The sequence below is a fragment of the Quercus robur genome, chromosome 8 (assembly GCF_932294415.1).
Source record: "Quercus robur chromosome 8, dhQueRobu3.1, whole genome shotgun sequence".
Lineage (NCBI taxonomy): Eukaryota > Viridiplantae > Streptophyta > Magnoliopsida > Fagales > Fagaceae > Quercus > Quercus robur.
Genome location: NC_065541.1, coordinates 67,142,995 through 67,168,052, shown reverse-complemented (window position 1 = coordinate 67,168,052; position 25,058 = coordinate 67,142,995). Strand labels below are relative to the sequence as shown.

The 25,058-nt window shown below is 35.9% G+C and overlaps 4 protein-coding genes across 6 annotated transcripts; 2 read left to right on the top strand and 2 right to left on the bottom strand.

Moving 5' to 3' along the window:
- Window positions 1-252: 252 nt before the first annotated feature.
- On the bottom strand, window positions 253-2,078 carry LOC126697853 (RING-H2 finger protein ATL72-like). Its single transcript, XM_050394981.1, has one exon. The coding sequence runs from the start codon at window positions 975-977 to the stop codon at window positions 363-365; it is 615 nt and encodes a 204-aa protein (XP_050250938.1). The 5' UTR covers window positions 978-2,078; the 3' UTR covers window positions 253-362.
- A 2,877-nt stretch (window positions 2,079-4,955) lies between these two features.
- Window positions 4,956-9,369, top strand: LOC126697851 (bZIP transcription factor 18). 2 transcript variants are annotated; one of them, XR_007646272.1, is made up of 5 exons: window positions 4,956-5,477; window positions 6,689-6,821; window positions 7,917-8,001; window positions 8,499-8,953; window positions 9,019-9,369. XR_007646272.1 is itself a non-coding variant. In XM_050394979.1 (4 exons), the coding sequence occupies exons 1-4, from the start codon at window positions 5,026-5,028 to the stop codon at window positions 8,879-8,881; spliced, it is 1,053 nt and encodes a 350-aa protein (XP_050250936.1). In that variant the 5' UTR covers window positions 4,956-5,025; the 3' UTR covers window positions 8,882-8,988. The 2 variants fall into 2 exon arrangements, 1 of the variants encoding a protein (XP_050250936.1); XM_050394979.1 differs by lacking the exon at window positions 9,019-9,369 and having other exon boundaries at window positions 8,499-8,988.
- Window positions 9,370-15,770: 6,401 nt separating this feature from the next.
- On the top strand, window positions 15,771-17,461 carry LOC126697852 (expansin-A8). The gene is made up of 3 exons (XM_050394980.1): window positions 15,771-15,989; window positions 16,415-16,727; window positions 16,877-17,461. Exons 1-3 carry the CDS (start codon window positions 15,854-15,856, stop codon window positions 17,178-17,180), a joined length of 753 nt encoding a protein of 250 aa, XP_050250937.1. The 5' UTR covers window positions 15,771-15,853; the 3' UTR covers window positions 17,181-17,461.
- Window positions 17,462-19,285: 1,824 nt separating this feature from the next.
- LOC126697850 (mini-chromosome maintenance complex-binding protein) lies at window positions 19,286-24,761 on the bottom strand. 2 transcript variants are annotated; one of them, XR_007646271.1, is made up of 14 exons: window positions 24,474-24,761; window positions 24,131-24,364; window positions 23,891-24,022; window positions 23,314-23,358; window positions 22,805-22,924; window positions 22,523-22,681; window positions 22,206-22,280; window positions 21,949-22,062; window positions 21,616-21,818; window positions 21,357-21,492; window positions 20,289-20,516; window positions 19,820-19,887; window positions 19,543-19,724; window positions 19,286-19,444 (listed from the first exon to the last, which is right to left on the bottom strand). XR_007646271.1 is itself a non-coding variant. In XM_050394978.1 (13 exons), exons 1-13 carry the CDS (start codon window positions 24,648-24,650, stop codon window positions 19,610-19,612), a joined length of 1,806 nt encoding a protein of 601 aa, XP_050250935.1. In that variant the 5' UTR covers window positions 24,651-24,761; the 3' UTR covers window positions 19,446-19,609. The 2 variants fall into 2 exon arrangements, 1 of the variants encoding a protein (XP_050250935.1); XM_050394978.1 differs by lacking the exon at window positions 19,286-19,444 and having other exon boundaries at window positions 19,446-19,724.
- Window positions 24,762-25,058: the final 297 nt, after the last annotated feature.

Here is a 25,058-nt window from a genome sequence, read left to right as displayed (position 1 = left end):
ATCATTATGCTGATATTTCTCACACACGCAAACGCTGAGAGAACACAATAGTAATTAATTTCTTCATCCCACTTAGCATGAACATCAACACACACACAGACAGTATTGCCTCATAAACCTTCATATATATAGGTATTCAAATCGTAACAACACATATCTCTATGCATAATTACATGACTAAAACTAAGCTAACAGTATGAAAAGAAAATACCCTATTATACTATTTCAAAATAAATAAATAAAGCAACCAAAAAAAAAAAAGGAAGAAAAAGTACTCCCCACTATTTCTTTAATTTTACAGTTTTACAGTTTACTTAGGAGTTGTGAAAATGAGAAATCTTTGGAATTCAAGATTTAGCTAGCTAGCCTACCTCATCCACAGCTATTGCCACATCCCCTTGTCCTTCTGATGCAATCGAAGGATGTCTAATTTCAACATCAGCAGCATCTTCATCCCCAGCATCATGAGAACTGGTTGGTTGTTCTAGCAAAGACTGGCGACAAGTTGGACATGATGAGTGTGACCCCAACCATGTGTCTATGCACTTTACATGGAACCCATGATTACATCTTGGTAACACTCTCACTTTCTCACCATCCGCAAATTCCCCAAGGCAAATTGGACATTCTGTAGCTGGAATATTAAGCACTGAAGATCCATATACAGCAACTGGGATTTGCCGCAATGCACTCTTTTTAAGCCCTGTGCCAGCTAAACGCGCAGCAGTCTCATCTGGGGTTTCGAAAGCAAATCTACGGCTACACCTTAGAGCACAACGCACAATTGAATTTAGTCCAAGTGCACATATTAACGCACAAAGCAAGGCTGCTAGGATAATCACCATGTTGGTGTCAAAGTTTGCCTCGCTACCATACCCTCTACTCGCCTTATTACCTTCATTTGCTGGTGGCGCAATACTTGTTTCTGCATCGAGGAGTAAACGGTGTGGACCATGTGGAAGATGATTTATCACCATTTTTCAAATGATCTAATATGGAATTTCAAGAAAAGAAAAAATTCTTAACTTGTGGCTTCTAGCTTAAAAAAGGTCGTACGCAGTATACAAAACTTCCCACTTCTGTAAGATTTGAGAAAGGTAATTGGTAGGTAGTCTACGAAACTAATTATTTAAGAAAAGAGGCTTGACATCTCGTTCCTCCACGGTTTTTTAGCGGCAAATCGAACCACAAAGGAGACTGAAAGAAGGGATTTCATGTCACTCATGTATAGAACAAGGCCTTGCCTTATTAGTTTCAGCTTCTTTAGATGCAGGAGGACTAGTACTCTAGAAGCTGGACTCGATGTGTGATGAAGCTTGTGAATAATAAATAATAGATATAAAGCAGGAAAGGAAAAGATTTGAGTAGGGGTATGTGGTTTATTTCCTTTGGTTCTTCTCTAACCTTTGATCTGCTTTCAACTAAAGGGAGATAGATGGGCTTTTTGAGTTAAAACACTGCCTGTTAGGATTCCAACTAGATAAAAAAAAATTAAGACTTTTCCAAAAAGCATCTTGTTGGTCACTGGGATAAGGAAACGGTGGGTGAAATACTAATAGTCTTTGAGACCTTTAAAGGATAAGAATCAATAATCTTAATTGGCAAGCATGAATGGCAAAAGTTATGGCTTCTTAAATCACAAACAGGCCAACTCTAACCCATTAAAGAAGAAATGATAACCACTAGGAAGATGAGAGAGAGAGAGAGACAATTATTTAGCCTTACCGTGGCGTTGAAGTTCCTAAACTTATCCCACACGGGGGGATGGAAATTTTCTAGTAATTTCAGTGAAGCAAATGGAGAAAGAGAGAGATAGAGAGGGATGGTTTGGTTGGTTCTTTGGTAGACTATGAGGGGGCTGTGTTTTAAAGTGCTTTGTCGTCATAGGATGTAAGATAAGGTTTCGGCTGTCTTTTCACTTCATTTTTATGGTGGAGAGAAATGACACATAGAGGGGTGAGCTTCAAAACAAGTTGCATAAAAAGGATTGTTAGATTTTTATTTTCTTACTGATAAAGTTGAAGAAAAAGGTCACCTGGACTGGAATTTTGATTATGGTACCTGATCCCACCAAATCTCAATTAGCTTATTAAATAAAAATGCTTATTCTGGGCACCAAATCCTTCACCCACTCTACTACTCTTCCTTTAATTTAAAGGTTAAGTAAAATGTTCGTTGGTTTTTGGCCAATGATCATCGTTGGATCCCTATATGAGATAATGCGAATGTCGCCATGTGTTTGTACAATTTTGCATGACACATTCCATTATTTCTGTAGCAATAATAATAGTAAAACTGTAAAAGTACTCCTCAAAAAAAAAAAAAAAAAAAAGTAAAAGTAATAGTAATAGTGATCAACCACTCTTACTCTTTATTGACTTAATGATCCGATGAGGACAACGAAAAGGAAAGAAGGTAAGCTTAGGCCGCCTTGTCAATTTAGGTACACAAAGAGCTAAATCTATGGCAGCGGTTATGGAGTTCCTGTCAATGAATTGACAGTATCCTATTGAGATATGTCTGTGAGTGTGAGTCGGTTTAGTTTAGCCCTGTGTGGCGTGTGAAGAAAAGATTGGGACATGGAAATCAATCATGTGGCATAGGCAGACACTCCCTCCATGGCCAACCAAGAGCGTGTTGATAGGTCCACATTTTGTCTAGTCCCAATTCACTCTGCTAAAACAATGGACCCCTCAAATTCACTGAAATTTCCCCCTGTCCATCTAGATTGACTATCTCCATACCAGTTCCATCAGACCCATCACCCACGTTTAATGTTTTCACCTACTATGCTACCTTCACAATAAATCTAATACCTTTGTTAGGTGAAGGATATAACTTAATATGAGGGGAACACTTTAGAAACAAATACAAGAAACAAAACACACCCAAAACACAGACACAGCCGACTCTCAACTCAATAAAGATGGTTCTGAGTTGCGTGCAGCCACTGCCCACATGGTAGAGGTAATTGCGTACAGCGTAGTTGGGCATCAAATATATCAATACCACACTCGTTGTTGTTGGGTTTAACCGTTCAAGCATGTTTTAGAACTGTGAAGCCCACGAAGCACGATTATAACACGGCCTGCAGGCCCCCAGTAGCATAAACATAATTAGGTTAAATTGCAAAACATACTCATGAAGTTTATAGATATTTATATTTTATATTTTGAAATTTCAAAATTTTGATTTTACCTTTGAAATTATATTCCATTTACATCAACAATATTTTCGTACAACACAGACTCCATTATTGGATTTAACCATTCAAGAATGTAAATAAAAAATATTTTAATGAAAGAAAAATAAAAATATATATTTTCAAAATATATAAGAACAAAACTTATACTATCCATTGAGTGTTGTACTTTTAAGTTCTTCAATTGGATTCAATCACATGCTCGTATTGAATAATACAACTAATTAAATTTGACAATATGGTTCATTCGATCAATGGAATCACATGAATGAATTTAATTGAGCATTGGATAATTTCAAATAGACATTATAAACATGGTCCACCTAATAAGTGCATTCTCAAAAAAAATTCTTAATTATTTTATTTCATATAGCATCTTACTAGTTTCTCAAAAAAAAATAGCATCATACCAACCGTGGGAGGTATGAACTATGCATGAGGGTATAAGTGGAAGCACGCCAAAGGTAGGACTGGCCACGATATGGTACACCTAACCTCACAACGACACTATGCATTAAGATCAACCAAGAAAGTCATGGCCAATCTATACTATCTCATTAGGAGGCGTCCCATCATCCAGGGCTAGCCTTATAGGGCAATAATGCCTTCCTTCCATGAAGAATTATACACTGTATCAGGTATATATATTATCTCTCTCACAATAGGTGGGCACAACTTGTTGTAAGGGAAATGCTGCATATACCCAATATAGGGTATACTTTCTCCCTTACTAGGCCTCACGTGTAGGTAGGTGCCCAATGTGGCAAAGCTCTCCCTATGTGCGAGACCCATGTGGCACTAGGTTTCAGTAGATCTCCATCTCCCACCAATTCTCATTTTATTGACCTCATATGCATTGTCTTCACCCACATGGGAAGGGAATCTCTAGCAAGCTCTAATATCGAACAAGCTCCAATACTAGACTCGGCTCATGCATAACCGGATTCCCTAGTGTACCAATCATGGATTTCATGATACTATTACCAAATCGTTCTCCCTAAAGTCCTAGCACTTAAACCAAGTTTCTTGTCTTATGAGATAGAGCAATTATATATATGGGTCATGTTAATGAGCGCCCTTAGAGAATTTGTTAATGCACAAGTTTAGAAAAATTTTGATACTATTTTCATAGAAATATAAAAAGTTGTCATTAAAATCAATTACTTTTTTTATTCAATAAAAATTTCTAAAAATATTTTCTAAACAAATGCTTAATTGCTTTGGCATTTGTTAACTTTTTCCTATATAATATAGCAGCAGTTAAGTACATTAGCCAAGGAAAGTACAACGAAGGGTGGTGCTATTTTCATGATTATAAAAAAAAAAAAAATAAAATAAAAAATAAAAAGATACTGATAAACTGTGTTGGGCATCTCTTTCTACATCTCCCACTAGTGACAAACTGACGATTATTAAACATGGATTGGGGCCATTGGGCCATGTACCAATGAGTTAGGCTCAGTCCAGTCTTCTTTTGTGTTAAATTGTTAATAAGAACTTAAATTGAAGCCCAAGTTATATAATTACACAATTTAAACAGTCAGCAGGTCTTATTACAATGAACCCAAAAACATGGAGACCCAAAATTAGTGGTGTCCCAATCCCAAAACACAAATTTTCCCAATCCTCTGCCAAATGCCAGTTCGGATGAGACATAATAATAGGCGGATTAGCCGGTTGATAGACAAAAAAGGAAAACGACATCGCTTTATCTGGGGTCCACACTTTTGTAATAAAAACCATGACCGTGTCCAAAAGCATGAAAATGTGACGATGATGAGTGTAGAAGACGAATAAACACTCTAAAATCACCCAACCCCAAAATGGATCATCCGACTCCGAAAAACCCGCCAATCTCTCAGACCCAACAACAACAACAACAACCCGATTCCGATATGGGTTTATCAAACCCGTTGCGTGCCGGGCACCACCGCCGGGCCCACTCCGAGGTCCATTTCCGGATCCCAGACGACCTCGATCTGGGCTTCGATGGTGGGCCTTCCTCCGCCGCGGGTTTCGACGAGGATGACCTGTTTTGTACCTACATGGATATTGAGAAGCTTGGATCCAGACCCGACGGACACGGCTCCGTAACCAAACCCGACAATGCGGGTGAAGAAGGAGAAGCAGAGCAAAGCTCGAGGACGAGGCATAGACATAGCAATTCGGTGGATGGGGGTGCCCTCAATTTGATGGATAGCATAGAGGCCAAGAAAGCAATGGCTCCTGATAAGCTCGCTGAATTGTGGACCGTTGATCCCAAACGAGCCAAGAGGTTTCTCTCTCTCTCTCTCTCTCACACGTTTTATCCACCTCTTTTAACAACATTGGCTTTCTGGGTCACACTGAATTGCTGTTTTCACTTCTCAAAATTTTGACTTTTTTCATTTCAGAATTGGGTTCTCATTGTTGGGTTGGGATCTTTTCTATTTTGCTGCAATGATAAAGTCTAGGCCTTTAGGCTAAAGGGTTCCTTATGAAAACTAAAAGTTGGGTTTCTTTCTCTTTTTTTTCAATGATACATTCCAGCTAATATTGAAGTCACAAGTTTAATAGGGGTAATCCAAGTTGATCTCAACGTGGAATTTGTAGGTTTTTGTTTGTTATCTCAAAGTCAATGTGGTAATATCTATTTTGGAGATTTGGCCTATTTTGAGTTGCTGACTCGCTTGCATTTATGGTTTACTAATTACTACTTTACTTGCATTTACTGGAATTTGAAACATGTAGCTGTACATGCAATTAAGATGAGCCAATGGGATCGGGTTGACACTTGGAACATAATCATGTGGTTTCTTCATATATTTTGAATGCCGCAGTCTATGACATATGAGTTGGAACTTCTGAAAATGTTCCATGTTTGTAGCCAATAGCATAAGTCTTTCTAAAACTTGAGCAAAATAATGAAGAGCATTGATTACATATACCTTGAAAGTGAAATTTGGTATTTCGGAAAGTCTGCACTGTCCTTCAATAAGTCATTCAAATGGCTGACTGATGTTATTCTGGTCACTGCTTCTGTTGTTCCTTTGTTTGAAGGCCCCATTCTGCCATAAGAGAAAGGGAACCAAAAAAAAAAAAAAAAACTAATTTTTATGACCAGGTTTAATGTTGTGCACCAGTTGTTGAACTTTGTTTTGTCCATTCAATATTTGAACAATTGATGAAAGTTATATTCCACAAAAGCTTACAGAACTATATTTTTAGGCAGAGCTTTAAGGGAAGAAATCCTAACATTTGGTTCTCTAGGAAGATTCAAATACTGTTTTATAAAGTTAATTCACTTGTACACTAAATGAAATTCTCTTTTATAATCTTAGAATTTTTGAGCTGGTGCTTGATGAGAATAAATTAAAATATCTTGTTCTTTAGTAAGGTTAAACATCTCTTTCATAGTGTTGATTGTGATTTTTGTTTGAAACACCAACATCTGTTTTATTTGGGTCTACACTTAAAGCATACAATTTAACAACATTTTTTGTACAGGATATTGGCAAATCGACAGTCTGCTGCTCGCTCAAAAGAGAGGAAAGCTCGTTACATATTAGAACTTGAGAGAAAAGTTCAAACCCTTCAAACGGAAGCAACGACTCTTTCTGCACAACTAACTCTGTTTCAGGTTCTTATTGAAATACTCTGACCTGCTCAATGACAATTTTTTTCCTGTTCACATGGATGCATAGACTCCCTTCGCCATGATGCACGAACCAATTTGTAGTAGTTTTGTACTTTTGCCCTTTTTTTTCTTCCAGTTGTATGCATATTGTATGCTTTAAATTCATGCATAAAGTAATCCATCAAGGTGCTTTATGTTCATCATCATGAACATAAAGTAATCCTTTTCATTTGCAATAAAATTCTATTACTTTTCAAAAAAAGTTAATGCATAAAGGCTGATCAAGGGGGCTTTAGCTCAAGTGTTAAGTTGGTAACTGCTAAGAGATGGGGTGCGGTTTTTCTGGTCTTAGGTTTATGTCTTACCAAGCAAAAAAAGGAAGAAATAAAAATGGTCATTATTGGTACCCTCTACTCTAGTTTCATTGCCTAATTTATATATCAACTGATGGGAATCTAAAAGGAAATGTGTTGACAACATAGTTATAAACCACAAAACGATACTAATGTTCAAGCTGTGTCCTATAAATGTCCCGGAGTATTTCAGAAATATTTGGTACATTGCTAAAAGTTAAAAGCAATATGCTTATCTAGTTTTGGTCCTATTGGATATGCAAATGGAAGTATCTGAAGAAGTATCACATCAACCATGGATATGGAGACAACTTGTTTTTGACTTTGTGCCATACCAGTATGTGTGATTGGCTTTGTTGCTTGGTCCTAGATGCAAGTGCAACTGTGTGACAAACAACAGAGAAAATCAGGGGGTGGGTGGAGGATTTGACCACAACAGAGGCTTTTTCTTTATTAACACATCTAACTTTCAGGGTGGGGAGATTACTACAAAGTCCCTCTCATGAAGGTTATATGCCCCAGTGAGTTATTTATCCTTCTGTAGTATCTTTACATGATCCTACAACAACAACAAAGCCTTATTCCCAACAAACTAGTCAGTTTTGGCCGCATGTATTCCTTTCATGATTCTAATGATCCAAAAACTTTTGTTTTAGGTTTTGTTGTCTATGTATTTTGTCAGAGTTCTTTTTCATGGACATTTAACTGTTGGCTTTGTGTCTTTTTTCTTTGTGTTATCTTTTAGAGAGATACAACAGGCCTGAGTACTGAAAATACAGAGCTTAAGCTTCGGTTACAAGCTATGGAACAACAAGCTCAGTTACGTGATGGTACGCATCATTCATGGTAGTTTTGAAAAATAAATGTCTTCCTTTTCTGATAAAAATTATATCCATGCTAGAGGTCAATCTATGTTCTCTTTTTTGTGCACCTTTTCTTGAATATTTAGTATTTCCACTGATCACCTGTATCACAAGTGAGCGGTGCTGCCAGTGCATTATTATCTTTGTTTGATGGTTGATGTTACAGAAGTGCTGAAACTGGCTCTATGTTATTTTCTCTTTTGATGCCTGCTAAAGATGAAGTACCTTTGGTGCTGATCCATGTTATATACCAATGCAATAATTTACTTTCTATGGATATTTAATTGGTCCCTCTTTTTCCTACTATTACCTCACATTGCTAATCTAATAGGTGCAAAGGATCTTACCAATCTACTTCTGACTTCTAGCCATCTATTATTGTCAATGTGTGTTACCTGTTCTATGTAAAATGGCAAGAAAATTTGCTAAGTGGCAATGCACTTTGTATGACTGTTCCCAAACAGCTTTAAATGAAGCATTGAAGAAGGAAGTTGAGAGGCTCAAGATTGCAACCGGAGAAATAATGACACACAATGATACTACTTACAATTTGGGAATGCATCATGTTTCATATCCTTCATCTTCCTTCTTTTCACATCAGCCACAACCTCAGCCAGGTGACCCCCAGAACGTTCAAATGCCATCACCATTTCATCAATTCCAGTCTAATTCATCAACAGCCCATCAGCCCCTGCTTGCTGCAGCCCACTCACACGCCTTCACAGATATGTTGCAGCAGGATCCTCTTGGCCGGTTGCAGGGGCTTGATATCAGTGGAAGAGGGTCCCATATGGTTAAACCTGAAGGCACTTCCATTTCTGTAAGTGAAAGCAGCAACTCATTTTGATGCAAATTTTGCCAACCTCCACGTGGCCGTATTTGTTGGATTGTTCATAGACTGACATATTGACAGCCGAAGGTATTATTTATTTGAATTTAATTCTTTTAAATCAACTGGCTTTTAAATTTTAGTAGCTTTTTCAGGTCTTATACACTCATGAGTTCTCTCCCATTCCATTCCAAATCTTGAGTTTTTGGGGCTTTTTCTTTTGGAAATAGAGGGCTTTCCAATGATTAGAAAGATGCAGCATTTCATGCCAGGCACTTCTCAATATTCTGTTCTTTATGTTGTTGTTTAAAATCATATTTCTAAGGGAAAAAAAAAAAATCTGTTTGTTATGCAACCTGTGATCTCTCTCTCTCTCTCTCTCTCTCTCACACACACACAATTGCCATCATCATGGCAGAGAAACATTTTGTTTTAGGTTAGAGTTATAACAGTTATATGATGTTGGCCCTGAAAGTAACTGACTCGGTTGTGAACTTCTATGGCTATCTATTGTGGTCATGTTATAATGTTGTGAATTGTGGTGGTTTTCTCACCCTAAAACAAAAGGGAAATATGGTGGACGTGATCCCCCCTCTCCCCACCCCAAAAAAGCAGAGTTAAAACTTAAGAACCAAAGCAAATAGAGATGGATTGAATAGCAAATGCGAGAGGCAATTCTGATGTATCTGAATGCGTAATCAGTGCCAATAAAAACTTGAAGAGCAAGGTAGCATGACTGTTATTAAATCCTGATGTATTTATAATCAATTGACTTCGAGCTGAAGCACTATATGGTGTCAGACTTTGAATATAAGCTGTACTTTTTGTTTTCAATTTTTTAATCCTAAATTAATTTGGAGATAGGTAGGAGAGGATGAAAACATGAATTCCGTTAAACATAATCCAAACCCAGTTTCGGAGGGAAAGGTTGTACTCTTATTTTGTCTCTTGTTTGGCAGTGTCAATGACAAAAGTACAGTATTGAATGAAAATTTTGGAACTTTGAATTATGAATATATTATATGTGTGTTAATATATGTTACATATATTTGAATAAAAATTATGGATAGAAATATGTATGTAATCACTGCATAATACGCGCCATCAAAAAAATAAAAATAAAAATAACTCACGTAAAATATAGATCGACTAACGACTAAAAGGAATGTTAACCTACCATGTGTGCGTTTCCTTTGAAAATCACATCCTTTTTGTTGGCCATGATATACAAATTCAAACCTGATGGTCCACAACTTTACAAACTTTCCAAAACAGTAAATGTTAACTTTCCACAACTTAACAAAATTTCCCAGTCTTCACGTTGGAAAATCAGCATTCCTGAGAGAAATAAAGCAGCTCCCATAGAAAAACAAGGCAGCTGCTTTTCTAGCTATTAAGACTAGTGGAGATCAAACCCAGATCAGGTTTTCAAAGAAAATGACCTTCACAGTTCACATTCATATTCAACGGAAGGAAGAGCTTCAACTGGTGAAAGAAGTCAAAAAGCATACTGTTTATCTTCATAGGAAAGAAGGGTATCCATCAATAGTCCCATAAAGATAAAACTTTTTACTTTATGCAATATATCCTTTCAGCAGGTGCATGTACCTACAATTGTGGGACACCCAAAAAAAAAAAAAAACTAAATCCACTGCTTAATATGGACTACTACTAGACACTACACACTAGTCACTTTATGATGTAAGTCACTCCGAGTAATTGGTAGTTTGAATTAGGAATGGCAATGTGTCAGTTTCATATGAGAGATGTGATAAATATTAATTTAGAACTTTAACATTTGTGTCATTTCAAAATTGTTGATGATATGTGCACGTCACATCTCACATGATTAATCCATTTATTTTTTACTGGACATACTAACAAAATGTTTGATTTATCAGAAATTAATTGAACATATCATCAACAATTTTGAAATGACATTATTGTCACGTGTACATGTGATCAAGTTTGTTTGGCTTTAAGGAAAATGCTAATAAACCTTATAAAAGGTTTGAATCATTGCAAATTTGATCTTCAGTGGTTAATTGTTCAAATCAAAAGTCCACTTATTAAATTAACACTCAAGTCAATTTCTAAACCCTACCCCTCCCTTCTCTCTCTTGGGAAAATTATTTCTAAACCTTAACCCTCTAAATATTTTACATACTAATTATTACCAAACCATAATAAATTCTAGGACTCTATCCCAAACAATACTATTTATATTTGGGAAAAAAAAAATCTAAACTTGTCTCAAACCTACACATTAATCTAATCATAAGTGAAATTTAATAAGCGGAATTACATTTGATCTATTCAATAGTAATTAACCCTGGAGCTGTAATATTTGCACTACAAGTAGGGTTATGATTAGTTGCTCTACATGTACATGGATACATAGGCTTACAATGAGTTTGGGCCTCTTGGATGATAATGTCACATACATCCCCTTAAACTCAATGTGGAAGTTTGAATTTGGAATCTAAGATTGTGAACCTAGAACGTTACTAGGTTAGAACACATTAGATAAATGTTGGTGGTATCAAATGACAATAGTCGGTGATGATAGTTGACACCAATTGTTGGAAAATGAGTTAGCAAGTTAAAATGTCATAGGTGGATGAAAAATGCATCGATGCACTAATATCTCGAATGGCTATGCTAACGTTAGTGGTTGTTTAACATGAAAAAGCCAAAATTAACATGGTTCAGCTTGATGACTTACATCCACAGTGGAAAGTCCTTGAGCGGCTACATAAGGATGCATGGGTCTCTTGGGTCATATTATCTCTAACACCAACAATTAATTAATATTAAATAACAAAAGGGAATCAAATACTTAGGATCTTTCTGAACTTCTTGTTGACAATGAAATAAGAAGAGCAATCAAGAGGAGCTTGATTTTCCTCTTCTATTGCTCTTTTTCCTTGGAACTGTTAGAAGGAAAGACCTGCACATTTTATTCAATAAAAGTGCTTCAAAGGTGAAAGAAATCAATGCAGTTTGTTTCTCCCTTCACTTTCGAAAAGGTTATCCATCAATTCTTTCAGAAAAGTAATTTTTTTACCTTGTGCAACAAATTCTTTCATCAGTTGCATAAAAGTAGAGCTAAATGCATGCATCACATATGATACCTAACCAAGATGTCGCCTTACAAGGGTCATGAATGGCCTACACTCTGAGCAGACCATTTAAATGCACATGGAAGGGGTTGGACCCTGCAGTCAGAATTTGCATCATATTGGAAACTCATGTGGGAACTGTGTGTGGCTATTGTACGTGACCAATATCATTAATTGCCATTTGAAAGTGACCATACGAAGCCCCTCTTGTCGATGGTCCTTCCTATGTCTAGGGGTTCTTAAGTCTCTCACTACTGGGACTACTAGACAATCCCTTGTGAAGGGCACTTTCATTTGTGCCTAACAGACAACATTTTGGATAAAATATCCACATGCCTTTTGTGGATCTCATTTCAAGTTTGATCAACCTTGTCCCCATACAAGTTCTTTTGGAACTATTGGACCCAAATTTTGATCCTTTTTATTAGTGTGTGTATATATCATAGCAATAAATCTGCTTCATGCGGCTCAAATTGCTGGTTCTTATAAAGCCACCCAACAACAAAACACATAAATGAAAAAAAAAAAAAAAAATTGTAATATATATAGAACGAGTTTGGCCCAAGCAAAGTAGATAGGAGATTTGTTTCTCCAAAAAAAAAAAAGCAAAAAAAGAAAAGAAAAGAAAAAAAAGATAGGAGATTTAAATAAATAAATAGAACTTTAATCTTTTATAATTCAGTTGTTATAACAAGTAGAGAATCCATAAAGAAAGACCAAATTACCATTAATTGTCATTAAACAACTGCTGTCGGCAAAACTTCATTTCATGAGATGTTATCCTTAATCAATTGCGTGTATTATTTCTTGGATTGAACTCTTTTTCGTCTCAAATCTCTAAAAGGTAAGAGCATTACAGCAGGCTTTATATTCTTTAAAATACCTTAAAATTTAGACCTTATTAACGTAAGGTGTAGCTTATTCTTTCTTCTTTCACACATAATTAATATTTCTCCCATCATCCATCAAAGTAAGAAAAGGTGTGTCATTTTGATTTTATTTGAGACTTTGACATATAATAGTAAAGCCATAGATTTTGACTTGACACCGAAATTTGGTGGAATCAAATCACGTTGGATCTTCTTCATTTTATTGCATATTTAATATTCAAAATAGAGAAAGAAAAAAAAAATAATAAAAGCCTTGCTCATATTATCTTCTAAAAAAAAAAGGGAAAATATGATACTTCATAAATCATACAAATCGTTGATTCTACCCAAAAAAAAATCCCACCTCTATAATATTCCCATACATAAGAGACAAGTTGGAAGATTTGGAGAGGGAGTAAAATGTAATTAAGGGTGAAAGAGAAATGCTTCATTTTTTCTCCACGTCCCATTTTCTTCTGATAATGTGAAGTAAGTCTAGTGTCACAAACTTTTTCACAATTTTGTCACAATTTTGCTATGTTGTAACTCATGATAAAATAGTGGGTCTGTGTAGATCCATGATTTCACCACTCACGAGTTGTCACGTAACAAAATTGTGGCAAAACTGAGGAAAAGTTTGTACCACTAGACTTACTCAATAACATGATATTAACACAAATTAAGGAGAAAAAATTGTAACCGCAGCAGCCTGATTGTTCATTTTGATTTTATTATCTGCAAGTCATAATCTACTATATATATGTTTTGTTTGTTTATTCCAACTTTTATTTTTTTAAATATTGGGTTAGAAAACGAAAGCATCCCAAAGTTTATTTGAAAATGATGTGCATGGATACAGGGGACCGCGAAGATCGGGACTTGCATGTGCTACTAACATGGTAGGCCCTATAGATATTCAAACCCTCCTTACTTTGTCAAATAAGAACAAAGTATTGATTAGATGAGATATAAAAAAGAATGTTAAATTATTGTGGAAAAATAATTATGACTAAAAAAAAGGTCATATGATATGACATATGCTACTCCCATAATTAATCTCTAAAAATTCTATAATGAATCATTAGAATAACTAACTAACAATCACTTCTTAATTTATATCAGAAGTAACCACGTGTCCAAGTGACAACCCCATGACACTAGTCAATAGACGTGGCAAAACGGGAGGATCAGGTCAGGTCAATTGGGTTTGCAAGTTAATCGGGCCGTCGGTCAAAACAGGTCATTTTTAAACGAGTCAATTGGGTTGCAGGTCAATCGGGTCGCGGGTTGAGTCGGGTCGCGGAACGGGTCGAATTAACTCATAATTTTCAAACAAGTTTTTTTTTTTTTTTTTTTTTTTTTGAAATAGATGCAATCTGTTAATTGTTTCTGAGTTCCTTAACTGTGATTAGATTCTTACTGGTGATACTGTTAGTATTTACCAATTACCACTAAACACTTGATACCCAAATTTGGCGCAACTCTTGTTCCAGCTTCTAGAAGCTAATTTTGGTATAATTTTCGATTTGTTTAAAGTAGGAAGAGAAAATGAAGGTGGCAAGTAAAGAATGACAAACTATAATAGAGTACATAACATATAAAGTAAAGAAGAATAAGTAAATATTTTATAAGAATTACACCTCAATCTCAATCTAATCAACGTTGGTAGACATGGCAAAACGGGCGGGTTGGGTCGAATTCGGGTCAGGTCAATCGGGTCGCGAGTCAAAACAGGTCATGGGTCAAAACACGTCATTTTTAAATGGGTCAATTGGGTTGCAGGTCAAATGGGTCGAGTCAGAAAATTCTAACCCGTTTTGCCATGTCTACTAGTAATCAATATGGTTTTGCATTGACAATTCACTGTCTTGATGCTATTCATGACATATATAATAATAATAATAATAATAATTTACTTACAAGATAGTTCATTAGTTTAAGTAACCGACAATCGAATCTAGAAACCCTGATGATGATGAGCTATATGTAACTACTAGATAGATTAATATGGTTGGTAAGTAAGTGAGATTATTATTACATTATTATTTAGGTATGACATATGATATATGATTCTTTTTGGAGTTATTCATGGCACATCAACTCTTATCAGATTCCGTATCTCATTAATTAACACAATCAGATCAATTATCAAACTCGTGGAACTGAAAAATTCGACCTCTTGGTTTAAGATAGCTCGTGTGGTACCTTTTTACCGAATGTTACTTTAATTTGTTGTTTGGTTTTCACTTTTCAGCAATGAGAAAGTAAAACATTTACAAAATGGCTTTAAACACCAGCAATATTTCCAATTTAGTAAACATCTAATGAGCTACTTGTTAATCTGTTAATTGTCATTCTCAAACGGAGTAATTGGTGCAAAACATGTGTAAAATAGCATGCACTATTCCTTTATGTATAAATGACCCTTATTCTTCTGTTCCGTTTGGTATATCAGTAGCCCACCAAGTTGGACTTCTGTGACCTCAAGAGCTCCTCAATCAAAGGCCTTGAATAGCTGAATTGTTGGCTAACTGATTGCATAATCTCAGGCATTGAAGAAGTAAATACCACAAAAACCACACGTAACAAGCATAAAAATATTATAATTATAAGAAGGAAAATATTAAAGGATAAAGAAAACGGTTGAGAAATGCATGTGCATGTGGGGTCATATGGCTAAACAGTTGGTAGTCTAACCAGAACATTTGCATGTGCACTTTGATCCTTGTATTATGTATATGACCAGAAAATATGAATACGCTTTTGTGGTTCTTGGCTCTTTTGTCAAATGTGAGAATGAATAACTTGTCTTGTTCTAAAACATGACCCCACTTCTCTAACGCCTCAAAGGTCCAAACTTTACGCCCCCACACCCCCCCCCCCCGCCGCTTTCCTATATAAGTATATCCCCATTCCCCTTGGTCTAAGCACTAAGCACTTTCCATTCAAACTTCAAACCCTCTCTCTAGTCTCTTCCTCTCAACACAAGCATAGACACAATGGCCATCACAGCATTCTCCACCATTTCTCTTCTAGTCTTTGCCCTATGCCTCCAAAGCACTTATGGAGATGATGGAGGGTGGGTAACTGGTCATGCCACATTCTATGGTGGGGGAGACGCTTCTGGCACAATGGGTAAGTTTCAGTGTTTATTTGACAACAACTTTTACTTTTAACTTTTTAACTTATTTGTTTATGTACAACTTTTTAGAACTTCATCCTTTTTTCAGATACAAAGATACATTAATCAACTTTCAACAAATATACAAATAAATTACACTTTTTAGAATTTCTCTTTTTAGAAGAAAAAAGTTGGGAGCAAGTAAAAGTTAGTTAAATTATGTTGCTTTAGGGCATTGGTATACAAGTCAACATATTACTTAGTCATAAAGTAACCATCAGCGTAAGTTTCATTTAGAATAGGTTGCTTTGGGGTGTTGGTATACAAGTCAAACATATTACTTGGTCATAAAGTAACCATAAGCATAAGTTTCATTTAAAATGAGTGTTCTATGGAGAGTGGTTTCTCATGGGGCTATATATCTTGGTATTACTTGCAGGGGGTGCTTGTGGGTATGGCAATCTTTATAGCCAAGGATATGGGACTAACACTGCAGCACTCAGCACTGCTCTATTCAACAATGGCTTGAGCTGTGGAGCTTGTTATGAGATGCGATGCAATGATGATCCCAGATGGTGTCTCCCTGGTACTCTCACCGTCACTGCCACTAACTTCTGCCCTCCTAACTCTGCCTTGTCTAACGACAACGGTGGGTGGTGCAATCCTCCTCTTCAACACTTTGACTTGGCTGAGCCTGCTTTCTTGCAAATTGCTCAATACAAAGCTGGAATTGTTCCCATAGCATTTAGAAGGTAATGAACACAACAAGAATGAATCATTAACCTCTACTTCTATCACAACAATCCATGTCAACAATAGTGAAAAATGTTGTCTAGCATTACTCGTCATGAAAATGCTTGGTATGCTAATCTCAATTACTTGCTTGTGTTGGTAAAAACAGGGTCCCCTGTGTGAAGAAAGGAGGAATAAGGTTTACCATCAATGGTCACTCTTACTTCAACTTGGTGTTGATCACCAACGTTGGAGGCGCAGGAGATGTTCAATCAGTGTCCATCAAGGGGTCTAACACAGGGTGGCAAACCATGTCAAGGAACTGGGGCCAGAACTGGCAGAGCAATAACTACCTCAATGGACAAAGTCTCTCATTCCAAGTCACCACCAGTGATGGAAGGACTGTCACTAGCTCCGACGTGGTTCCAGGAAATTGGCAATTTGGACAGACATTTGAGGGTGGTCAATTCTAGATTTTTTTTTTTACTTTTTTTTTTTTTTTACTGATATATGTATATGTTCAATTGGTATTTATGCCATTGTTTGTGACAGTGAGGGTGTGATACACAGGGTAGAGTAGAGGGGTCTTGGCCTACATGGCTGTTTATAGCTGAGGTGGCCTTACTGGCACCCGCTAGGCCTATTATATATTTAGTGAGAATTTGTGACTTTGTGGGCTATCACTCATAAAGAAAACATTGTCATTCTATCAAATTGCCTTTTATTTAAATCAAGGCCATCAATTTCTCTGTAAGTTTCTATTTTCAAGTTGGTACCAAACTCTGTTGGGGTTGGTTATTGTCACTTTTTGACTATCCTACGTAGATTCCTGTGGAGGAAGTCTTCTCCAGTGTTTCAAAGATCAAAATTACCTGCTTCACTTTTATGTTTTTTGAGCGAATACTACCTAAAACCAAGCAGATAAGCCAAGGAACAAGGATTAGCGGTTTGTGCAGTTTTGTAAGAGCATAACTACTCCCAGGCTCTTATGTCAACTTCTACCCATATATTTACATACTAGTCTAGTTTACTCCGATTCATAGTGCATAACTTCTCCAAGGCTCGTATGTGAATTGCTAGCTAATAAATTTGCGTACCTCTCAGTCTACCCTACTTGTATCCAAATTAAATAACAGTACTAAAGCCTGTAGGCGGCTGTAGCTTACATTATTAAAAGGGGGAACCAACAACATAAACTCAACAAATATTTGCATAAGGTCGGCATCAAATAATAACTTGTTGAACTATATACAGAGAATATTTATTTGCCAGCAAGAGCCGTGAACATTTTACATTTATTTTGCCAGCAAGAGATGTGAACATTTTACATTTAGTGGACAAAAACCATAACTCCAAAAGGAACTTAAGAAACCAGACAGGAACATAAGCAACAGCATACAATACATTGACTTTTTATCAGAAAATATAACCGTGGGCCACCATTTATGTCTAATAACAAGCTCAGATTTATGGAAGACATCATTAAATAGCATAATGCATAAATGAAATCTGCAATAGTAGCGTTGGGCAGACCAAACACCAAAGGCCAGTACCACTGAATCTGTGGCATCTATAGACACCATAATATTTCACACGGACCCATAATTTTCTTTTCACAAAAGAAATTGTGAATAACAAATTTGGTTGGCTCACGAAAGCCAGCTCAATTCTTTCTGATTAATCATTCTAAATGTCTTTCTTGGTATCTCATGCGCCTAGTGAATGAGACTTGTCTCTCACAAGTAGGTGGGTCCCACACTGGCGCATAAGACCTGCCTCTTACAAGCAAGTGGGTCCCACACGTGTGGGGCCCACCTGCCTGTGAGAGGCAGGTCTCATGCACTTTGCACATGAGAGATTTAATCATTTTTTACGACCTCAAAATTAGTTATACCAGACACAATCCCATGTGACGTATGAGAAAATGTAATATAAATATGCGAAATGTTAACGAATGCCCTTAGAACATTAATTAATAATCAATTTAAAGAATGTTTTTATGAAGAAAAAAAAAACCATTAATATTTAACAGATTTTTTTATTTTTCATAAAAATTGTGTCAAAATTTTCTTAAAATAGATTGTAAACCAATGACCTTAAGGGACTCGTTAGCATGACCTTATAAATATTTTATAAAAATATAATATAAAATTTGTAGGTTAAATAATGCATGTGTTATTTAAAAATATTTTCTATTTTTATAAGTTTTAAGTAATGGAATATATATAAACGTAATTTAAGAAAAATATTTAAATTATATAATTATTAGAAACGTAACAACAATAAATGTTTATAGTATCACTAAAAAATATTTTAATTATATTTTTGATGTGAAACTAACCAGTCATGTCACTTTGTAAAATTTTTAATTGGTGAGCGATATCGTTTAAATGTTCTTTTTACTATTCAAATTTTAAATGAAAATATACATAAGATGCATTATTTTAAAAAATCTTATAATTTGATTAATATTAATTTAAAAAAAAAAAAGTTTAAATGACTTCTTATACTAATAGATTTGGAAAAAATAGTTAAATTAACTCAATTAGTTATTTACTAATAAATTTTACAATTGAAATGAACCGAAATAGGACCAAAATGGATTGAATGAACTAAAGTAGACCGAAGTGTTACACTGATGTGACTAACAAGTGCATGTTATATAGATGCTTGGTTAACAGAGCTTGAATATCCTCTGAAAGAGCAATCTAGAGAGTTGTCGGTAGCCAAGAAGACCCTGCAATTTTAAAGCAATGTTGATATTGATTAAATAGCAGCATGCTACTATTAAATGGGAAGTAACATTTTCATACATAAACTTTCGACAAACTTAACCTGATCCACAGATCAGAGCTACAATTTACACCAGTTCAAACCATTATCAATAAGTAAGTCATGTGCATTATTTGAGCCTCTCTCTGCGTAGTCTCTCCAGTTCCTTTACCATCTGCCAGTGTTCCAATGACAGGCAGTTTTCACCAAAACTAACAGACATTAGCCGGCCCATTGTCAGCCATCTGTTACACGAGAAAGAATATTACCAATGTGCAACAAATTTGCAAATTTGAAATGAAACAATTTACTAACATCACAGAAGAAGTCAGCCTCTAACCTGTTAAAATCTTGGCTCCCTATGCTCCGATCAGATTGCCTTGCTTCAACCAAGTCATTTTCTACCACCTATAAAGTATCATCCAACAACATTAAGTTTCTAAAGGTATATTTCAGCCATATACAGAAACAAAGGCAGAAATGAAACTTCAAATTCCAAAATGCATCTAATACATCACTTTGTGGAAACAGGGAAGCGCAAACAGTGCTGTAACACACTAGCATAGTTAGGCCACATAAAATGACCAAAGAATAATTTAATGGAAGGTGCCTCCAGAAGATATTGTTTAAATCAGATTTGTTACATCAGCATGAATGCTCCAAGATGTTCTAGGACCATAAAATGGAAAGGTCTTTGAATTTTTTTAAAGACTGAATTCTTGAGCCAGAGCCCCTATCAATAAGTTACATTACATTTCCAGTTCTAGAAGAAACTTGTTAATCAAAAATGACATTAAGCAAACTCATACCTTCTGCATTTCTGACTCAATAGAATGTGGCAATGATTTAACAGTAGCCAAATACCATCTCCAAGCTTCTAGTGCTTCTGCAGCCACTACTTCAGAGGAATCCACTGAAGTAGGCTGGAATGGTATAACTATATCAGCTGGCAAGATGTTTGATTTCCCCTCAGAAATAATTAGCAACTGGACATCAGCTGCCATCTCCATTTTATAGTACTTAAAATCATATTCCACCTGAAAATAAATAGAGTTTTAGGGGTCTGTTTGGTATTGTTGTAGTAAGTAGAACTCCATTTATAGAGCATTAGCTGCAAATTTTTGTAATAAAGAGTTTTGACCTTTAAAGCATTTGGCAAACAACAGTGATAAAGTACTTTTGAGTTGTTACTCCCTTTGGTAAGCGAATTGATAAAATAAGAAGAAGAGCTTTTAGATGTGAGAAATGACAGGAGAAGACATAATAAGTGTTTTATATTTTCAAACTTTACTCTAACTAATGGTCGATATTTATTTAATTAATAACAATGTCAATAATATTAATATTAGTAGTAGTATCACTCTCTCTCTCTCTCTTAAAATGAGTGGGAATTAATGTTAATTCATGAGTTCTATCAAAAGTTGGCACAGTGCACTAAAGAGGTTTCACAATAAAGCTCGGATATCAACTTTAGCTTAAAGCTATTTCTCAACTTTTAGATGGTTCTTAAAGCTCTTTAGCAAAATTGCCAAGCAAATGGTAAATTTTGCTAGAGAGCTTAAAGTTCTTTAAGCCCCTCCTCAATGCAAAGCTAGACAGACAAACAGACAGACAGGTGATTAAATATATCAAGTTCATATATTGCAAATCATGTCTATGAGCAACACCCATCCAGTAGCCCCATGAAGCAAAGGCACAGGTAATATTTCTTGCAACATAATCTGACTTTAGCAGAAAAGGTAATGCAGATTTTTCCTACTATTGTGCACTAAGCAGTCCAGCACATCTCTCTCAAGTCTCAATTCATATAGGCCAATATACAAGGAGTAGGGGATATATACATGTAAACATGCATACATATACAAATGATGAAGTACCTTCTGCAGCTCCATCAGATTTTTTAACAACCTTGTATTATCCACTCCAACAGAGTTGAGGGTCCCTGCTTTCAATTGGGTCTCATCAACGATTAAGTGTGAACCCTCAGCTAGCTGCAGAACTCCAGTAATCAGCCTGGAGCATCAAATATGGGAAGTCGAGAAAAATCAATGAGAAAGAATTGATTGTAAATTCAAGTCATTAATCAAAATCAAAATCAAAATCAATTCCTAGTGACAAAATGAAAAATCCCATTACCTGTTTGTCTCATAATCCTTTATTGGGGCAAGTGAGGCAGAGTTAAGATACTCCACTGTAAGGGGTATGCAATGTGTGACAGGTAGGAGGTCTTTAACAGCAAGGCTAAGTCGATGGCCAAACAGAGACACACTTTCTTTGCTAAAACCAGTGAGATTTAGTGAAAGCTTTCCCACAGCAATATTTTCTACTCTAGTATGCACCTGCTCAAGAAAAACTCATTAATGTCAACTCATAGGTACAAGAGATTTGGAGAAGCGACTTAATTAAGACTATAGAGATGAGATATGGACAACTGACAAATCATCATTATCATGAAAGAAAACCACTTACCCTGGACAGAAGATGCAACAACATGAAATGAGCAGCAACACTATCATCACCCAGGACAGCTGTAAGATGCCTCAACAGAGCCTCCCTTATTTCCTTAACCACATGGGGCTTTAGCTGTGGGAACAAATAATTAATGGCAATTAAACAATGTAAAGGAATTAAAATAGAAGAAGGAGACCTTAAAGATCAGAAATTACTGCAAAGGTCACAAAAATTAATTCATAGGGATAAGATGAAACTAAGGTGTATAAAGTCACCTCTATAATAGGGGAACTATGAAGAAAGTCAGGAACTGTGAGCTTCCTGTGAATAAGACAATGGAGGCGTGGCACCTTCACCAAAAAACACAAAATAAAAAGAAATAATAAGGTGAGGATTTAAGAAAACAATGAATCACAAAACCAATTAGTAACTAGACTAATACATGACAAGTTGTTGACATTCACATTACTAATAATGAATCTAATGAGAACTTACAGAAGCACAACTCAGCTATTACTTAGAGTATAGTTAGCTGCCATCAACAAATACAATGAAGAACCAAAAATAAATTGGAGCAGCAAGGAGTCAATACCTTGTGAGGGGGTAAATGGACCAAGACATCTTCACTAAAACCATTAGATAACTCATCCTGGTCATCCTTGTCCATTGAAACCTCTGAATCAAATGTGAGGACTCCAATGAACTCAAAAACATCATTCAGTTTCAAGTCAGACTCTGGAGAATCATATATCTGTATCAAAAAAAAAAAAAAATCATCAACAAAAATTGTTAATTGAGAAACCAAAATAAGTTCAACACCATTAATATTGGTAAATAGTCTTAAATTAAATTAAGAAAATGACCAACCACTTACCTTAACAAGACAAGGAAGAGAATCACTGTCAATGCTGGGTACCATACTCAAATGAGAGCAAATGCCTTCATTTATAGGCTCTGTAGTCTGAGAAGACATGGAAGGGTGTCCATCCTCTTTCTAGCATAGAAAAAGATATTCTAATAATTAAAAGTATACATATCAATGGCAAACAATTGGTTCGTTATATCAGATGCGCAAATGTTGAAAGGAATCAAATGACAGAAACTACAGAATTTGTCACATCCCTATATCTGTCCAGGATGAAATGCAATTAACGAAGTGAGCCCATTATGGCCCCTAAGATCAAGGCAGTCCATGACACCTTTCCTTTTAACCAAACAACCCAGAATTTTCATGGTTCCCAACATATTTGAATTAAGGTTAGGCATACCTGGTGTTAATAACATTAATTAACTATAGGACTCAAAATATCAGCAGATTCTTATCCAACCAATGGAAAGAAAGAAAACCAAAAAAGAAAACAATTGATCATCATCTCTACTTACCATCTTTTTGGTACTAGGGGAACCTTGAAATCCCTCATCTGAGACCTGACATTGAACATGCTATGTCAGTTAGATAAATCAAGGACATACAAAATCACATTTTTAAAGCAAAAGGAAGTCGAGTACTTTAAAACCCAAGAAATCATCCAATATCCAAAGAAAAGCCCAAATAAAAAGTGAGTGTGATTAGTGTATAATTCTATCACATTAACCCCATAGAACATTGCAAACTAAAACATTGACGTATAACTACTTTGGAGCCAACCTAAACTAGGAAGGTAATACGCCCTCAAAGTAATGAAAGGGGAAGCACATTGCAGTTAGTAGTTACCCTTTCATACTTAAAATCTTAAATCAAGTCCTTTTTTCCACAACCGCTGACATTACCTATTGTATTAGTACATACTAGATTAGTGGTTTCAGTGTGTGTGAAAGTAACAGTGCTCCAATCACAACATGTCGCTTTAGAAAGTTGTGAAAAATTCTGTCTTTAGCATTTGTTCTTGATACTCATTAGCTCATCATTCTTGAGCAGCTACTCAAATGAAAAAAAAACAATTGCAGGGATGGAACTCACAAGCATATCCATGTGATCAACGGGTTCATCATCCATTCTCCGACGCTTCTCTCTCTGTTGGGATGAGCAATCCACACATCGATTCACCAACGATTCAGATGATGGTTCAGTCCAAGAATTCCGCCCCGGAACCTTAAGACAATCAAAAAAAAAAAAAAAAACATCAAACCAAAAGAAAACTTAGTTAGAAACAAAAGAAGCTAGGTGGGCATGTTTTATATATATAAGAAGAGAACTCACAGGAACGCAATAAAGTAAACGGCGTTCCCAAACTCGCATATGAGGGGAAGAAGTGGAAGCCATAGGCATAGGGAAGTGAGAAACATCCATAAACTTGTTGGTTCTCCAAACATCACCATCCTTAAAAGCACCAACGTAAAATTCATTACCCAACATGTCTTGTATCATTCCTCGGAACCGAACCAATGTATTGGGCTGAACCCATTTGATAGTTTCACCATTCAGAATCGGAACCTAATCAAATTCATTTACCACACATTAAAAAAAAAAAAAAAAAAAAAATTAAAAGACGTTTTGTTTTTGTTAACCTTAAAACCTTAACAAAAGAAATGTAAAAATGTACCTGAGAGAGGTGGGTTTGGTCGGAGAGGAATTGGCGGAAAAGATCGAGTGCGCCCCAGTCCTTGCCGTCCAGTGAGGCTGGATCGAAATCCAATCCTGATGAAGCTACTGCTTTCTCGAATGTTGATCGGACGGCTCCCTGTGGATTTGCTAGCAGATCGTACGCTAATCCCACCATTTTTCTGATTCTGATTCTGATTCTGATTCTGACGTTCTTTCACTGTGTCTGTGTCGATTCCGATCGTTCGCGCTAAACCTAAAAGCGGTGGTTAAATAGAGTTAGGGTTTTCCCGCCAAAAATTGGGAATTGGGTGGTGTGTGTTCCCGCCATATTATATACCGTAGTCATGGTCCGGAGTTCTAGCTGGACTCTCAAATCAAATGGGCTTCTTAAGCTACCAGCCCAATTGTATCATAAATCTAATCTCTTACCTGCTCTTTTTCTTCATCAACGGTCTTTTGTCAATACAATAGTGTTTTGATTTGATTTGATTTATTTATTTCTTATCTATAATTTATATTGGCTTTTATCGAATCAATACAATAGAAAAATTTTATATTCTTATACCAAAGTGATTAATCAATA

Coding starts and splice junctions, on each gene's coding strand:
- LOC126697853 (XM_050394981.1), bottom strand. CDS start 977: ATGGTGATAAATCATCTTCCACATGGTCCACACCGTTTACTCCTCGAT.
- LOC126697851 (XM_050394979.1), top strand. CDS start 5,026: ATGGATCATCCGACTCCGAAAAACCCGCCAATCTCTCAGACCCAACAA. Junction 5,478..6,688: donor GATCCCAAACGAGCCAAGAG/GTTTCTCTCTCT, acceptor TTTTTTGTACAG/GATATTGGCAAATCGACAGT. Junction 6,822..7,916: donor CACAACTAACTCTGTTTCAG/GTTCTTATTGAA, acceptor GTTATCTTTTAG/AGAGATACAACAGGCCTGAG.
- LOC126697852 (XM_050394980.1), top strand. CDS start 15,854: ATGGCCATCACAGCATTCTCCACCATTTCTCTTCTAGTCTTTGCCCTA. Junction 15,990..16,414: donor AGACGCTTCTGGCACAATGG/GTAAGTTTCAGT, acceptor TATTACTTGCAG/GGGGTGCTTGTGGGTATGGC. Junction 16,728..16,876: donor GTTCCCATAGCATTTAGAAG/GTAATGAACACA, acceptor TGGTAAAAACAG/GGTCCCCTGTGTGAAGAAAG.
- LOC126697850 (XM_050394978.1), bottom strand. CDS start 24,650: ATGGTGGGATTAGCGTACGATCTGCTAGCAAATCCACAGGGAGCCGTC. Junction 22,682..22,804: donor CTCTTCCTTGTCTTGTTAAG/GTAAGTGGTTGG, acceptor TTTTTGATACAG/ATATATGATTCTCCAGAGTC. Junction 21,493..21,615: donor AAGGATTATGAGACAAACAG/GTAATGGGATTT, acceptor TTGATGCTCCAG/GCTGATTACTGGAGTTCTGC.